Source organism: Enhydra lutris, unplaced genomic scaffold, assembly GCF_002288905.1.
Source record: "Enhydra lutris kenyoni isolate GAN:26980312 unplaced genomic scaffold, ASM228890v2 scaffoldscaffold55, whole genome shotgun sequence".
Lineage (NCBI taxonomy): Eukaryota > Metazoa > Chordata > Mammalia > Carnivora > Mustelidae > Enhydra > Enhydra lutris.
In genome coordinates, this window is record NW_019154139.1 from 31,929 (window position 1) to 49,196 (window position 17,268).

Here is a 17,268-nt window from a genome sequence, read left to right on the forward strand (position 1 = left end):
TTACTTTCCTAAGCTGCCTCTGTTTAGAACATTAACTATTCAAAGGCATCCCTGCTGGATTTTACAGTTCTCAACTCAAATTAAAAATTTGCCTTTTGGGGCGCCTGGGTGGCTCAGTGGGTTAAAGCCTCTGCCTTCGGCTCAGGTCATGATCCCAGGGTCCTGGGATCCAGTCCTGCTCGGCAGGGAGCCTGCTTCTCTCTCCGCCTCTGCCTGCCACTCTGCCTGCTTGTGTGCAATCTCTCTCTCTCTCTCTTTCTCTCTCTCTCTCTCTCTCTCTCTGACAAAATAAAGAAAATCTTTTTTTAAAAATTGCCTTTTAACCTACACTGATGTACATTTTATTTCCATCATAAGGCAGTTTTAAGACCTTTCTAGTGGTATATTTTAGAAAGCTTTGAAAGGGTTTTTAATTAATATATAACATTTTTTAAAATCTTGGGGTTTTTGGATGACTCTTTTTAGTACTGACACGTGATGGATTTAAAGCATAATATGGTAACTACATTACACAGTTTAAACCAATGCACAGCTTTAGGAATATAACCAAAATAAGTTGCATAGTTACAAGCAGTGAATGAATAAAGAAGATAGGTGATTTCTCCCCCGTGGCCGTCCATTAGTTTGCTTTTAGCAACCTGGAAGACATTGTCTCCTTTGAGTAGAACTGTTCTGGTAAGTCTAGCTGTTTCTGAGCTTCCTCAATAGCTCTCGAATTGCTGAAGTAAGTGACTGTAAGAATAAAAGTTCTTTTCTGATCTGAAGCCGCCAAAGGTGGACGCATTGAAGACACCCAGGGAAGTCCCCTCTGAATAGTCTCCATCAGTTTTCAAGGGATTTTCCTATTCTTATAGGCTGGGTGCCTTCCTCCGCCCGTCACCAACACAGGGCCTCTCCACGTGCAGCACCGGCCCGGTCACAGTGCTCGCAGTGAACACATGAACCGCGGGACCAGTACCTGTTCAGGAACACCAGCGGTGCAGACGCCCAGCTCCTTGGAGCGGCTTGCCTGACCCACCTCTGGAGCAGCCCAGCACCCCCAGCAGAACCTGGCCAGTCGCCTAGGTGGGCGCACAGCGCAGGGGGTGCACCTAGGACAACCTCTCTTGTATTTTTCTGTCCCTCCTTTTCTCCATTCCTGCATTCTTTTGTATTTGATTTTTTTGTAGCATATTTTTCCAGCTTTTTAATTAAAATATAAATAACAGTTTACCATTTTAACCATTTTTAAGTGTACAATTACACTTGGTAGCATTAATAAAAATCATATTACTGATGATTCACACACCTGTACCCCTGAAGCAAATAATATATGTTAATAAAAAGAGAAAAGAAAATTCACAGTATTGTGTGACCACTGCTATCAATTCCCGAGCTTTTTCATGATCCCAAACAGAAACTCTTAACTATTAAACAGCAGGTCCCCATTCTGCCCTCCTCTGGGCATTGGTAACCTCTATTCTACTTTCTGTTCCTTTGAATTTACTATTCTAGATACCTTATATAAGTGGAATCATACAATATTTGTCCCTTTGTATCTGGCCTATTTCACTTGAAATATTATCAAGGGTCTTTCATATGGTACCATGTATCAGAACTCCACTCCTTTTCATGGCTGAATAATATTCTACTGTATGTATATACAGCATGTTTATTCATTCATCTGTTGATGGACACGTGGGTTGTTTCCACTTTTTGGCTATTGTGAATAGTGCTGCTATGAACACAGGTGCCCATGTATCTTTGGGTCCCTGTTTTCAAGTCTTCTGGATATATACCTAGGAGTGACATTCCTGGGTAATATGATGATTCTGTGTTGAACTTTTGAGGAACTGACAAACTATTTCCAGAGGGAATGCACTATTTTACATTCCTAGCAGCTAAGGAAGCAGCAATGGCATAGCGGTGAGCATAACTGCCTTCCTAGCAGCTAAAGGGTGTGGGATTTAGAGGAATTTAGGGGAACTGATTGTGGTGATGGTTGCAGAACTCTATGAATCTCCTAAAAGCCACTGAATTACACCATTTAAATAGGTAAATTGTATGGTACATGAATTATTTTATCAATATAACTGTTAAAATATATACGATCTACAAGAAGTAGACAAACTTGCAACTATATTCAAAGATTTCCATAATCTTTCTCAGTAATTTATAAAACAAATGTACAGAAAATAAGTAAGGATATAGAAAATGTGAACACTATCTACTGTCCTGAACTAATTGACTTTTATAGAATATTCCCCCCAAAACAGAAGGACATACACCTCTTTCAGGTGTACCCAGAACACTTACAGAGACAGACTATGTCCTAGGCCATAGAACAAGTCTCAGAAAGTTTTATGAATGAATCAACCTATTCAAAATATGTACTCTGACCATAATATGGAATTAAATTATAACTCAATAACAGAAATATTCCCAATTATTTGGTAACTAAATGACATGCTTCTAAATAATTAATGTATCAAATATGAAATCAAAAGGGAAATTAGGAAGTATTTTGAACTAACTAAAAATGTATAACATCAAATATCGTATGTCACTAGAGCGATACTTACGCAGAAATTTATAGTGTTAAATACCTATATTAGAAGAAAAAGATTTCAAATCAATGACCTCAGCTTCCACTTCAAGAGAATGGAAAAAAGAATTAATTAAGCCCAAAGTAGAAGGAAAGAAATAACAGATTAGAGAAGAAATCAATGAAACAGAAAACAAGAAAAACAAATAGAGAAAGTTAATGAAACTGAAGCTGGTTCTTTAAGAAGATCAGTACAGCTGACTTTAGTCTAGTCAGACTAACCAAAGGAGAAAGGGAGAAAAGATTAAAAATTACCAATATCAGGAATTAGAAAGATGGCATCAGCACAAAGGCAGCAGAGAAGGAGTCGCTGGGAGGATAATAAGGGAAAACTATGAACAATCTTGGGCCTATAAATCAGACTAGCTAGATGAAAGGGATAAATTCTTTGAAAGATAAAACCTACCAAAGCTCATTCAGGAAGACAGATGGCTCGAATTGCCTACTAAATACCTATTAAAGAAATTGATTCCCACTTCCATGCCCTTCCACAAAGTGAACTCCTGGTCCAGACAGCTTTACCGGCAAAGTCTACCATGCAAGGAAGAAATAACATGAGTTTTACATGAACTATTCCCAAAAGCTGAAGCATGGAACACACCTCCCAACTTACTTTATGTAGCCAGCATTACCCCCATCGCAAGATTAACAGAAAGATGTTGCATGAAAAGGAAATTACAGACCAATATTCTTCATGAACATAAATGCACCAGGGTTTTTTTTGTTGTTTTTTTTTTAAAGGCTTTATTCATCTATTTGACAGACAGAGATCACAAGCAGGCAGAGAGGCAGGCAGAGAGAGAGGGGGGTCGGGGAAGCAGGCTCCCTGCCGAACAGAGAGCCTGACATGGGGCTCGATCCCAGAACCCTGGGATCATGACCTGAGCCAAAGGCAGAGGCTTTAACCCACTGAGCCACCCAGGCACCCCTATTTTTTTTAAGATTTTATTTATTTATTTGAGAGACAGAGATCACAAGCAGGCAGAGAGGCAGGCAGGTAGAGAGAGGGGAGGAAGCAGGCTCCCTGAGGAGCGGAGAGCCCGATGTGGGGCTCGATCCCAGGACCCTGGGATCATGATCTGAGCCGAAAGCAAAGGCTTTAACCCACTGAGCCACCCAGGTGCCCCGCACCAGTTTATTTTTAATTTTAGCAAATGAAATCCAATAATATATAAAATGGATAATACACTATAATCATGGTGGAGTTTATTCCAGGAATACAATGTTGATTAAACATTCAAAAACGGGGGTGCCTGGGTGGATCAGTCAGTTAAGTGTCTGACTTCGGTTCAAGTCATCATCCCAGGGTCCTGGAACTGACGCCCACATGGGGCTCCTTTCTCAACGGGAAGCCTGCTTCTCCCTCTGCCTCTTCCCCTGCTTGTGCTCTCTCTGTCAAATCAATAAATAAAATCTTTTAAAAAAAGAGTTTAACATTCAAAAATTACTCAGTATAAGCAAGAGGTGAAGGATAAAATGAACCCTGTGGTACTGGGTTTGATTGGAAACAACAGTATGAAAACTCCTGTTTTATACAGAATCAAATGGGTAGCTACAGAACCAATAGCAGGTAGGCATGTACCCGTGGGTTAGGGCATATGCCTACATCACCGAATTTTGTCTAACCCAATCAGCGGGGCCAAAAGCTATGACATCTCAGTAGCAGCAAGCATGCCTCATGTCTAGATCTTGGTTTCCAATTAACATTCTCCAATTAAAGGAACTAGGTCATCTTTTTAGAGAAATGACTGTTACCAGGACTGAGTCAGGGAAAATACAAGATAAGCCTGGAGCATCTTGTAATATGAAAGTAAAGAGATATTCAAAAAATAAAATGATGAGGGACACCTGGGGGTTTCAATCATTAAGTGTTTGCCTTCCACTCAGGTCATGATCACAGGGTTCTGGGATGGAGCCCCAAGTCGGGCTCCCTGCTCAGCGGGAAGCCTACTTCTCCCTCTGCCTGCTCTGCCTGATGCACCCCTGCTTGTTCTCTCTCTCTCTCTCTCTCTCTCTCTCTCTCTCTGACAAATAAATAAATCTTAGTAAAAAAATTAAAAAATCTTTAAAAATAAAATAAAAGGATAGGGTCACATGAAACGGACTCGGTAGCCATGTGAAAAACATGCCCAATGGCCAAAGCTAGAACAATGTAACCAGCAAATTAAATAATACAGTATTGGATTATAATCCAAAGTATAAAATAAATATATACGGGTCTACACTGTGAAAATAATAAATAGGGGGAAAGAGTCAAATATTCCCGAAGAAGAATTCCGATTCTTTTTAAGATTTATCTATTTATTTGAGAGAGAGAGAGAGCACGAGTGGGCGGGGTAGAGGCTGAGGGAGAGACTCCTCAAAGACTCTCCTCTGAGCTCAGAGCCTAATGAGGGGGTCAATCCCACGACCCTGAGATCACGACCTGAGCCCAAACCAAGAGTCGGACACCCAACCAACTGCGTCCCCCAGGTGCCCCCAGAAGAATGCTCAGTAATCTAGGTAGATGGGAACCCTTGCAGGAGCCAGCATTCATCAACACCACCCTCCAGGGTGGGCTAAACAGAGCCACTCAGTTTCAAAGAAAAAAAGATGGAGAGGGAACAAAGAAGAAACCTGGAAGACACACCCAAGTGACCAAGGGTTACTTCACCACTGATGTCCCGTGTACATTAAGGACTCCCCGACCCATGGGCGAGAGGAGAAGGTACTTTATCTCCATGGCATTCTTTCCAAAACTCATAATCCCAATAATCATGAGAAAAACATAAGACAATTCAAATTGGGGGATATTCTACAAAACATCTAACCAGTATTCCTCGGAATTGTCAAGGTTATTTAAAAGCAAAGCAACACTTTGTTATGTTATTATCATCATGTTATATGCATGATTATAATATGATCAACACTTTTGGGATGCATAACTAATATACATAAAATAATTATGAGTGAGCAACTGTCCCAGAGCACAAGAGACCAGTGAGACCTGACACACAGAAGCAATGTGGCACCCTGGATCGGAGCCTGGAAGAGGAGAAGGACAATGATGGAAAAATGGGAAAATGTGAATAAAGTCCGGAGTTTGACTAATAACAATGTGCAAGTGTTGATTTCATAATTTTAACATACATACTGTGGTAATGTAAGATGCTAACGACGGGGAACCTGAAACTGGGTGGAGGGTATGTGGAAATTCCGTACTACTTTGTAACTCTTCTGTAAATCTAAAATTATTCTGAAATAAAAGCATATTTTAAAAAAAGAAATCAGTATAATTCACCAGATTAACAAAGTAAAACAGAAAAATTACATGACCATTCCAAAAGATGCAGAAGAAGTTTTAATAAAATCCAACATTCATTCTTGATATTGAAAAGATAAATAAAAATTTCTTGGCAAAGTAGGTGTAGAAGGGAACATCCTAATGAAAGGTAAACTGTAACATCGTACTTAATGATGACCCGCTCATTTCTACGCCCTTCAGTTCAGAAGCAGGACGAGCTTCCCCTCCATTGTTCCGAAGGTCCGGCCCGTGCAGCAAAGCAGTAAGGAAAGGAGGGAGGGAGGAAGAAGGCAGGCAGGCATCCAGTCTGGAAAAAAGTATATAAATCTCTCTTACTCACGGATGACTTGCTTTTCTATGTAGAAACCCGAAGGAATGTACAAAAAGCCTGGTAGAGATGGTAAACAGACACATGAAAAGACGTCGAACGTCACTGATAACCAGGGAACTGCAAATCAAAACCATAATGAGATAACCTCACACCTGTCCGAATCGTTAAATCAGAAAGACAAGAAATGAGTTTTGGAGAGGATGTGGAGAGAAGGGAACCCTGGTGCACTGTTGGTGCGAATGTAAACTAGTGTATCATGGAAACCAATACACTTTCCTAAAAAAATTAGAAATAACATATGATCCGGCAATTCCACTACTGGGTGTTTACCTGAAGAAAAAAAAAAGATGTGTGCATGTTTATTGCAGTGTTATTTACAACAGCCGAGATACAGAAGCACCACAAGTGTCCACCAACTCATGGGTGGAGAGGTGTGGTGGATAGACATGATGGAATTTTACTCCACTGTAGAAAGTGATGGAGTCGTGACATTTGTGACAACATGGATGGACCTAGAGGGTGTGATGCTAAGTGCAATAAGTCAGAGAAAGACAAATACCATATGATTTCACTGACGTGTGGAATCTGAAAACAAAACAAAAGGTAAAAGCAGGTCATAAATACAGAGAACAAACTGAGGGATGCCAGAGGGGTGGGGGAGGGGGAGGGGCAGCACGAGTGAGGAGAAGAGGGAGAAGCAGACTTTCAGTCGTGGGATAAATAAGTCACGGGGATGAGAGGTACAGCACAGGGAATACAGTCAGTGGCGTTGCGATCATGTTGTAGGGTGATAGGTGGCAGCTACACTTGTGATGAGCATAACATACAGACTCGTCGAATCCCTGTGTTGCACACCTGAAACTAATATAACGCGGTGTGCGTCAATGATACTTTGATAAAAAAAAAAATGTAGGACAGGGCTGTCTGGGGCTCAGTGGGTTAAGCCTCTGCCTTTGGTTCAGGTCATGGTCTCAGGGTCCTGGGATCGAGCCCTACATTGGGCTCTCTGCTCTGTGAGGAGCCTGCTTCCCCCTCTCTCTGCCTGCCTCTCTGCCTACTTGTGATCTCTATCAAATAAATAAATAAATGAAACTCTAAAAAAAAAAAGAAACAGCCTGCTAGAGGGATACCTGGGGGGCTCAGTGGGTTAAGCGTACAACTCTGGATCTCAGCTCAGGTCTTGATGTCAGGGTCATGAGTTCAAGCCCCAGCATGGAGTCTACTCAAAAAAAAGGAGGGGGGGCTGCTAGGATTAATAAGTGAGTTCACCAAGATTTCAGGATGCATAATTAATACACATAAAATAATTATATTTCTATATACTAGCAATGAAAAGTTGAAAATTAAAATTAAATATCATTTACAATAGTATCAAAATATGAAATCCTTAGGAATAATTTTGACAAAATATTGACAAAAGACCTGCACATTCAGACGAAAACATTGTCAAGGGAATTAAAGAAATCTTACAAACTCTGTTGGAAAATTCACTGCATGAATGGTTCAGAGGACTCGATACTGTTGAGATCTCATGTCTCCGCAAATTGATCTATAGATCTGGGGCTCCGAGCTGGCTCAGTCAGTAGAGCATGTGACTCTTGATCTTGGGGTAATAAGGTCAAGCCTCATGTTGATTACTTGAAATAAAATAAAACCTTTTTTAAAAAATTGATCTAGAGATTCAACACAATCACAATAAAAACTCCAGCAGGATTTGCTTTATAAATCAATAAGGTGATTCTAAAATTCACATGGAAATGCTAAGGACCAAAAATAACCAAAACAGCTTTGAAAAAAATTTTGGAAGATGGACACTACCTAATTTCAAGACCTCTTGTAAGCTATACATAGTAAGATAGTGTCAAGGTAAACTTGTTCAAAGGAAGAAAACAGAGCTCGGAAGTAGAACCATACATATGTGAACAAGTGATTTTCTGCAGAGATACACAGACACAGTAGAGGGGGAAGAGCCCAACCCTGGAGCAACTGGCTATCCGTACAGAAAAACAAGCATCAATGCATAGTTTATCATAAACAAAAACTAACTCCAAAGGGACCATAGACCTAAATGGAAGACCTAAAACTCTTAAACTTCTAGAAGAAAACGGCAAAGAAAATCTTTGAGACCTTTAGTTAAGCAAAAATTTCTTCGATACGACACCAAAAGACTGATCTACAGAAGAGCATATTAATTGTACTTAATCAAAATTTAAAACTTCTTAAAAAGACACTATTTGGAGAATTTAAAAAGGCATAGACTGGGAGAAAATATTTACAAAGTATATATCTGATAGAGGACTTACGTTCAGTATATAAAAAGAACTCTCAAACCTCTAAAAAAAAAAAAAAGACAATGAAAATTTTTAAAAAAGCAAAAGATTTGAAAAGACCACCAGAGAAGATATGTCAAAGGCAGTCAGCACACGAAAACATGTGTAATGTCACTAGCCTTAGGGGAATACGCATGGAAACCACATGGTTTGCAGGCTGGTGAGCTCGCCGTGATGCTGGGGGGGGTGCCCGGAGAGAAGGCGAAGCCCCCCAGCCAGTCCCCCACATACTTTGCCCTATTCATCTCTCCTTTCTAGCTCTTCGGGATTGTATCCTTTTCACTAACCCAATAAACAATCCCCAAACAGAAGAGCAAACTAGATGCGCAAGAGGTTAGATGCGCAAAGCCTGAAGGAGATCCAGTGCTGGAACTTGCTGTGCAGAGCGAGTCACGCCCAGACAGTGCCAGCCACAGATCCCGATGGCAGTGGCAGACTTCAGGGGACCGGCCACCGCAACGCTGTCATTTCAGCAGCTCTGGTAGGGGTTGGCCTCCGACTGCAGGAGGAAAAATGAATCAAGAAATGCCCACGTGAAGGGCATGTGTGTGTCAGCCGCCTCAGTCTCTTCCAAACACGAGAAGCCTTCTGCACCCACAGAAGGTCTCATTCTGAAGAAACATTAGCAGCTTTCAAAGGGGTTGGGAGCAGGATAAAAGGCCTTGTGGGGCAACGTGATGGCTGCAGCAGGGTACGACAGGAGAATAAGCCCTCGGAGTTCTTATCCCACAGGAAACGCGTCTCTCTTTCTTCTATTTTTATTGGATCCATACTGAGAAGATGGATGCCACCTGAACCTACAGCGGCGGTGACTTCACAACAGATGTTGGTCAAACCCTCCTGCTGTAGGCCTTGAAGAGTCCCAGCTCTAGGGGTCGGTCATGGCTCAGGAGCACAGGAGGGAGCTGGATGGGGCCCTGGGGACTCAGTCGGGGAAGCATCTGCCTTCAGCTCGGGTCATGATCCCAGGTGTGGGATTGAGCCCCGCATGGGGCTCCCCGCTCAGCCATGAGTCCACCTCTCCCTCTGACCCACCCCCTTCTCATTCTCTTGCTCTCAAATAAATAAATAAAATCTTAAAAAATAATAATAAAACAATAAATAAACTTTAAAAAAAAGTTTGTTGGTTTTGTGTGCGGAGCTTCTCTTGGCATCAGGGTGCACTGGGTGCACCTGCTGCGGAGACAGTCTTACCCGGAGGCCACGAGTGCGTAGCTGCAACAGCCGCTGATGAAGACTTGCGGAAACCGTGGTTACTGTATTTCAGAGTTTTCTTACCTCTTGTGTTGTGACCCAACTAACATCAAAAGTGTATTTGAAAGGCTTCACAATTTTCATTCTCCTAAAGAAAATCCAAAACTCTGGGGGATACTTGTTACACTAATTAGAGCAGACGTGACCACCGGGGCACGCCAGCAGCAGGCCGAGCCGGAGACCAAGGCTGCCCGCCAGTCACAACAGCAGGCGAGGACACTTCCTTCTCCAGACCGCTGGGCGGCTGCCCCGATGAGCGGGACAGAACCAGAGACAAATCCCTCTGCCTGACCAGAGGGACAGAGCGCTGTTGGAAGAAGAATCAAAGGAGCTGAAGCTCTGATTTAAAACTGGTTTGGGGGCGCCGGGATGGCTCAGTGGGTTAAGCCTCTGCCTTCAGCTCGAGTCGTGGTCCTAGGGTCGTGGGATCAAGCCCCTTGTCGGGCTCTCTGCTCAGCAGGGAGCCTACTTCCCTTCCCGCCACCCCCTGCCTGCCTCTTTACCTATCTGTGATTTCTGTCAAATAAATAAATAAAATCTTTTTTAAAAAAAAACAAACTGGTTTGGGCCTGGGGAAGGTTGAAACGATCCAGTTTTCCTTTGCGGTACTCCCGAGTCTGTCAGAACTTGGCACTGGTGTGAGAAACACAGCCACCCAGAGGACTACGCCTCGAACTCGTGGGGACCTATTCTACCTCATCGGGGCAAGTATTCTCCCTCTATTCCCTTTCTTTCTGGTGAGCTGACTAAACAAACTGTATAAATTTGAAATGAAATGGTCTTGAGAGAAATTATTCAAATTTCTCATAATCTTGAACCAAAGTCATTATATTAAAAGTCTTATAGTAACACAGTTTTTCCTTTAACAGAAACATAACAATACAAACGTGAGTTTTCTAATTACACTATGATTAAGCTTAGTTCCATAGTCATAACTGTGCACAACGCATTTTTTTTTAAAGATTTTATTTATTTGACAGACAGAGGTCACAGGTAGGCAGAGAGGCAGGCAGAGGGAGAGAGGAGGAAGCAGGCTCCCTGTTGAGCAGAGAGCCCGATGCGGGGCTCGATCCCAGGACCCTGGGATCATGACCTGAGCCGAAGGCAGAGGCTTTAACCCACTGAGCCACCCAGGCGCCCCCACAACACATTTTTTTAAAAGGCATGTAAGTGTTATGAAATTGTAGAGTTAGTTCAGGAAATTATTCATGAAATTGGCAAAAAAGTGGACTGTTCCCCAATCACTGTGACAAAGTGCCATTGTTACATCATAGATATAAATTCACAAATTAGAGTGTTTGAAATAGGGTGTTTTAGCATTTGCCATTTATTTTATTAAGATTTATTTGAGAAAGAGAACACACACGTGAGCGTGGGGCAGGGGGAGGGGCAGAGGGAGAACAGACTCTCAAGCAGACTTCCCACTGAGTGGGGGACACCGGGCTCCGTAAGGGGCTTGACGTGGGGCTTGACGCCCGCGCTGAAACTGAGAGTCAGACATGCAACCCACTGAGCCACCCAGGCACCCCTAGCATTTGAGGGTTAAAACAGCGTGATAGCATGTCCTTCCGCATCTCTGTGAAAGATGCTCTTAGTGGAGTCCAAGTTTATCCGTATTTACAATTCTGATGTTCACGGAACAGAGCAATAGTGACAGCACTCCTGGCTTTGTTCTTGTCACACTCTTCAGTGCCGTCTCAGGGTCTGGATGGACAGAAGCATGGTTCCTGCCTCGAGTGTGAATTAGTTATTTGCAGACACCTAAAGAAAAGGTTTTCAAACTACATGCGTGCCTCCTCTTTACATCTCATGGATTTGTTGATTTAAGAAAAAAATCTAAGAAGTTCTGCATCTATTCAAAAGTCCAACTTTTGAATTAGTTTTACAAGTAGATTCCTTTATCAGATAAAGTAATGGTGATTTTACTAAGAAACAAAAACAGATTTTAGGTATTAATGAATCACTAACCCTAAGGGCCGGTTTACTCTACCATTTTGTGGCCTCTATAGAATTTGCGATCACTTGAGTTCAGCTATCATCCTCGGTGGAGAAAAACGTTTTGGAAGGTCACTTCCAGTGGATTCTGCAGTCTTTTGCACAAGACCCAACAGAGGAGTGCTGCTGGATCTTTTTCGAGTGCATCCCATCCTGCCTCACTCACAGAGCATCCGGGCGCCTGCGGCATGGTTAGGAGGCAGCAATCACACGCCTCAGACAGAACCACACTAAACAATTTACCTAGAGGGGATAGCAGTGGTTTTAGAGAACTTGTTTCCTTTAAAAAGAACAATGTAAGGTTTGAAATGACTGGAATGCTCTTTAAACCTCGGTGTGTTGCAGCTGTCAGCTAATATTTGAACTCAAAGAATCCAAACATAATCTTCAAATTATTGTATTTCCACTACTATTAATTTGTTCCTTCCTTTCTTTTTTTTTTTTTTTTTTTTTTTAAAGATTTTATTTATTTATTTGACAGAGATCACAAGTAGACGGAGAGGCAGGCAGAGAGAGAGAGGGAAGCAGGCTTCTCGCCGAGCAGAGAGCCCGATGTGGGACTCGATCCCAGGACCCTGAGATCATGACCTGAGCCGAAGGCAGCGGCTCAACCCACTGAGCCACCCAGGTGCCCCATTCCTTTCTTTTTTTTAAAGATTTTATTTATTTGACACAGAGAGAGAGAACACAAGCAGGCAGAGAGGCAGGCAGAGAAAGAGGAGGAAGCAGGCTCCCTGCTGAGCAGAGAGCCCAATGCGGGGCTCAATCCGGGAACCCTGGGATCATGACCTGAGCTGAAGGCAGAGGCTCTGACCCACTGAGCCACCCAGGTGCCCCTGTTCCTTACTTTCTTATAGACAATCTCGCCTCATTGAGTGATAGCTAGCTGAACGCAGAGGGCCACTTTTCTGCATACATCTCTTTTCAAAGGCTTTGCACTAAAGAAGAAATGTGTAGAATTTTTTGTTTTATTCTATTTTAGGAATGTTGATTGTAATTTTGGAAGTGCCCTATATTCTACAAAGCGGTCTGAACAATGCTGTATATATGGAAAATATGTACATTGGGTGTGAGTACCTGGAGCTTCCGTGGCTGGAGAATGGAATGGAGTGGAGATGCTCAGACAGCCCATTCCTCGTCGCTAAAGCCACGTCACCGTGACCACACTGAATTCACAATGCCGTTCTCTGCGGAGAACAGTTTGACTGCTTTCATATAACGCAACACTTACGTCATCTTCATCAAGGAAAAGTTACTGAAGTTTGGATTCTTATCTCAGAAATTTAAAAATCCAAAATTAAGGGGCACCTGGGTGGCTCAGTGGGTTGAGTGACTGCCTTCAGCTCAGGTCATGATCCTGGAGTCCCAGGATGGAGCCCGGCATCGGGCTCCCTGCTCAGCTGGGGGTCTGCTTCTCCCTCTGCCCTTCCCCCTGCTCATGCTCTCTCTACCCCCCCCATTCTCTCTCTCAAATAAACAAGTAAAATCTTTTTTTAAAAATCCAAAATTAACAAATCTTATATTCCCGATGCATTATAGCCTGAAGAATCATGTGAGCCTAGCCACACTCCTGAGTCTGTCTGGGCATGTATTTGGCATGATTTGGGCACAGTGGCACACATTTGCCCATCAAGGTCAGTTCAGCGATTGCTCAGCCAGCCAGGAGAGACATGCGTGCTGGCCGGCTGGTCCCACTCCTGGGTTCTGCATTGTCACTCTACATCTTTCTGAAAATATCATGGATGTGAATGAATTCTCACTGAGTGTGCAGATCAAAAGTGGAATTTTCTAGAGCTTTGGGGAAAAGGAAAGAATTCGTGGAGCAAGATCAAAGCATACGTTGGAAGTAAATGAACCATATAAAGGTCAAGAAGGTGGCCCAGGGCGCTTCTTGTGAGAGGCAGACCTATCAATCACCCTAAAAGTGGAGGATAGACTGACTGTGGGCAAGGTGTTGATTTGTGTTAATTTGGGGTTTTTTAGTATCTTTTTAAAAAGTAATCTCTACAATGCAACATGGGGCTCAAACTCAGGACCCCAAGATCGAGTCACACACTCAACTGAGCCAGACACGCATCCTGAGGGTTTTGTTTTGAATATTAAAGTTTGCTGTTTGGGTGCAGTGACTTTAGCAGACAGGAAAGCTCTGAGAGTTTGGAGACTCTGAAGTATCTTCGGAGAGGATAGACCTAGCTTACTGGGGAAATTGTTCTATGACTCTTGCTATCGGTATGTCTTTCAGATGTTTGTCATGCTTGAAAAATCCAAATTCCATTTGGATGAATTTAATTCTGTGCTTTTTTTCTACCTCCTCCTTTCCCTAGGTGCCCTTCCACATTTTGTACTATCAAAAGTTAGCGCCCTACTACCCAATGATAAATCTTCACTATATTCATTTAGAATGCTTTAAATGTATTTATAAACTACACTTGTGGATAAAAATCCCACACACAGGGGTGCCTGGATGGCTCAGTGGGTTGAGCTTCTGCCTTCGGCTCAGATCATGCTCTCAGGGTCCTGGGATCAAGTCCCATGTCGGGGTCCCTGTTCGGCGGGGAACCTGCTTCTCCCTCTACCCCTCCTGCTCCCCCTGCTCGTGCTTGCTTGTGCTATCTCGCTCTCAAATAAAATTTTTAAAAAGACAGGGCACACCAAGTGTCGGCAAGGCACTGAAGGAGCTGGAACTCTGATACTGCTGATGGGTTCAGGGGTGTGGAAACCACCTTGAGAACACATTCTGGCAGCTTTTAAAAGTGCTAACCACACACCCACCCTATGACCCTGCGGGTTAGCACCCTTAGCCGGGAAATGTGAAAGCGCGTGCCCACACAGAGACTTGTGTCCAAATGCTCATCGCTGCTTCATTTCTAGTGGCCTAAAACTGGGAACAGTCGGAAGTCCCTCAGCCGGGGGACAGAAACACACTGTGGGGCCGGCACACGGGGGAGCACTCGGTGGCAGCGAGGACCGGGACACATTGCCACATGGATGTGCTGACTGCAGCGAGTGAAAGAAGCCAGATAAAAAGAGCACTTGCTGTATGATTTCGTTTATTAAAATTTTTTTTAGGTGCAAACGGATACACAGTGAGAGAAGCAGAGCAGAAGTTGCTGGGCCAGGGAGGGCAGGGGCTGGAGGGACAACAGAGGGACAAGGGAGCCTTGACTGTGGTGCGTTCGCATGTCAAAGCTTACAGCTGCCATGTAACCTGCGATTCCACCCTCTGAGTACTTCCCAAGGGGACGGACACAGGCCTGACTCTAGAGACCAGAAGCAGGTCACTGATGACTCTTTACCAAGAATATAGTTTCTGCGGAAAGCTCCGGCAGGCCAAGTTCTGTTTCTTGATCAGTTTTCTACACATCAAAGATGAGCTACCTCCATTTTTTTCCACTTCCACTTACAACGTACCGAAATTATATTGGGACCAGTTTTTTCCATGCACATATAAGATTTCTTATATTGGGGGCTTGGTCAGTTAAACGTCTACCTTTAGCTCAGGACATGATCTGAGGGTCCAGGGATCAAGTTCCTCATCAGTCTCCCTGCTTGGTGGAGAGGCTGCTTCTCCCTCTCCCTCTATGTCTACTCCCTGCTCATGTGCTCGCGCGCCCTCTCTTGCTTTCAAATAAGTAAAGAAATCTTTAAAAAAAAAATCTTATATTGATCAAATTCACAATTAGACCTTGTGCCTACACACATCCTAGGTCTGTTATTCCCAAATGCTCAGGAATCAGGGTGTTACCACGTGCACAAGTTTAGCCACTGTCAAATCATTTTGTTACTGTTCTTAGCAGTAAAATTGTGAATTCTGATCTTTAAAAAGAATACTTAATATTTGCCTAAGCCATCCCACAAGAGAACAGTGAGCATATCCCTCAGTTGCCCAGTGCCCCTGGGTGCTGGCTCATTGCACAGCCTGTCCAGTTTTGCCCTGTTCCTCCTGTCTCCATGTGCAGCCATGTCTGCCCCAGGACCTGGAAGCCGTTTTCACAGTTAGACTATGCACACGGATATGAAGGCGGAGCAGAGTCTCACTTTACTTGTCAACTTCATTCATAATTTTAAAATGAAAATTAGAACATCAATTAGTGTGGCAAAAACCAGTGAATTTGACACAAACCAGTACTGGCTCATATGTAGTGAAATGGGTGTGCTGAGGGGAAGCTAAGGCAGGCAGCTTGATGTCCCCTGCCAGGAGGGAGATGGGACAGCGGGCCTCCTCAGTACCCTGCTGCACCACATAGTTTAGAGAAGGAGAGTCCGGGTGTGCTGATATGAAAGTCTCATCTGTTACATGAGAAACGAAGTCAGAGTGGCATGAACAGTGAATTAATAAGAAGGGTATTGTACATAAACATATTCGTGGGATGGGAAGTTTCCGGAAGATACACAAGAAACCATCACTTGGATCTATCAGGCTCTACCCAATCCATGACCTCCCATCAATGTTCCCTGAGCATAAGCCCTGTCTCTCCAGGAAGGAGACCCAAGTGTCAGCTCCAGATGACAGGCCCAGTGAGGAGAGAAGATGGAACACTAAGGACAAGGATTCAAGCGTGTGAAGGGAGCGAGTGCCAGGGGAACTGGTTCTGGATCTTGGGAGGCTCTGAAGAGCAGGGATGAGCTAAAGAAGCCCCTGGTACTGCAGCTCCTCCAAATGTGTCCCAGTCCTCCCCAGCCGCCCCTCCTCCCCAGCCTGAGCACACCTTGCCCCGCCATTCCCAAGCAAGTCTAGGGTTCAGGAAGGGTGAGGGCAGGCCCTGGGCTGCTGCCCTGTTTCTGCTCCTTGGACCATGTGGCCTATAGTGTGGTTTCTGTGTCACTCTGTGACTGCCATTGAGTGTTGTTCAGTGTTTCGATGGTAACTGGTGTCCAACACCAGGGTACAAAGCTTATATACCCAGTAGGGAGATTAAGAAACGGACTTTAGAAGAGAAAGACCAAAGCCAACAAAAGGAATCACAGACATGCCAACTCTAATCTTAGCAATGTTGGCTCTTAGCCAAGGCAGAGAGGATCTGGTTTTAAATATAATCAAATGTTGCAACCCTACAGAGCTCTGGGCCACCCAGATCAATGCGCAAGCCCTCCTAGGTAGCCTAAGCATCCCAGGGGTTGTAAGTGCACAGACGGTGTGCCCCCGAGCTCCCCTGTTTAAGTATAAGGTTACCCAGAGTCTCGTCTCCTGTTGGCTCTAAGTTAGAGCCCACATCTGTAAGAATTTATAGTGTGTCCCACTCTGACACCTTCACACCTGTCCTATTTCATTGTCACACAGCCCTCTGGCCATATTCCCAAGGCCACGTGGCTGATGGGCCAAGCAGGGTTTGCTCGAACAACTGGCGAATCCCGAAAACAGCTTCCTGGCTGCCTCGTCAGCCGCTGCTGCAGCCCCAGCAGGAGAGGACGGAGTCCTTGCTCCTCCTCACCCGGAGTCCCGCCCTCCTGCTCCTGCACCCTCTGCCGTCTGTCTTTGCGAACTGAGCAC

At 43.9% G+C, this 17,268-nt stretch overlaps 1 protein-coding gene across 5 annotated transcripts in view; it reads left to right on the plus strand.

Moving 5' to 3' along the window:
• The window catches only part of LOC111157613 (RAB, member of RAS oncogene family like 2B), a 32,196-nt gene extending 31,151 nt beyond the window's left edge, over positions 1 to 1,045 (plus strand). For all 5 annotated transcript variants that reach the window (XM_022519185.1, XM_022519184.1, XM_022519186.1 and 2 more), the window contains exon 9: positions 855 to 1,045. In XM_022519185.1, the coding sequence (XP_022374893.1) occupies positions 855 to 1,013 (159 nt within the window). In that variant the 3' untranslated portion in view covers positions 1,014 to 1,045. The remainder of the gene's footprint in view (positions 1 to 854) is intronic.
• The last annotated feature ends 16,223 nt before the right edge of the window (positions 1,046 to 17,268 follow it).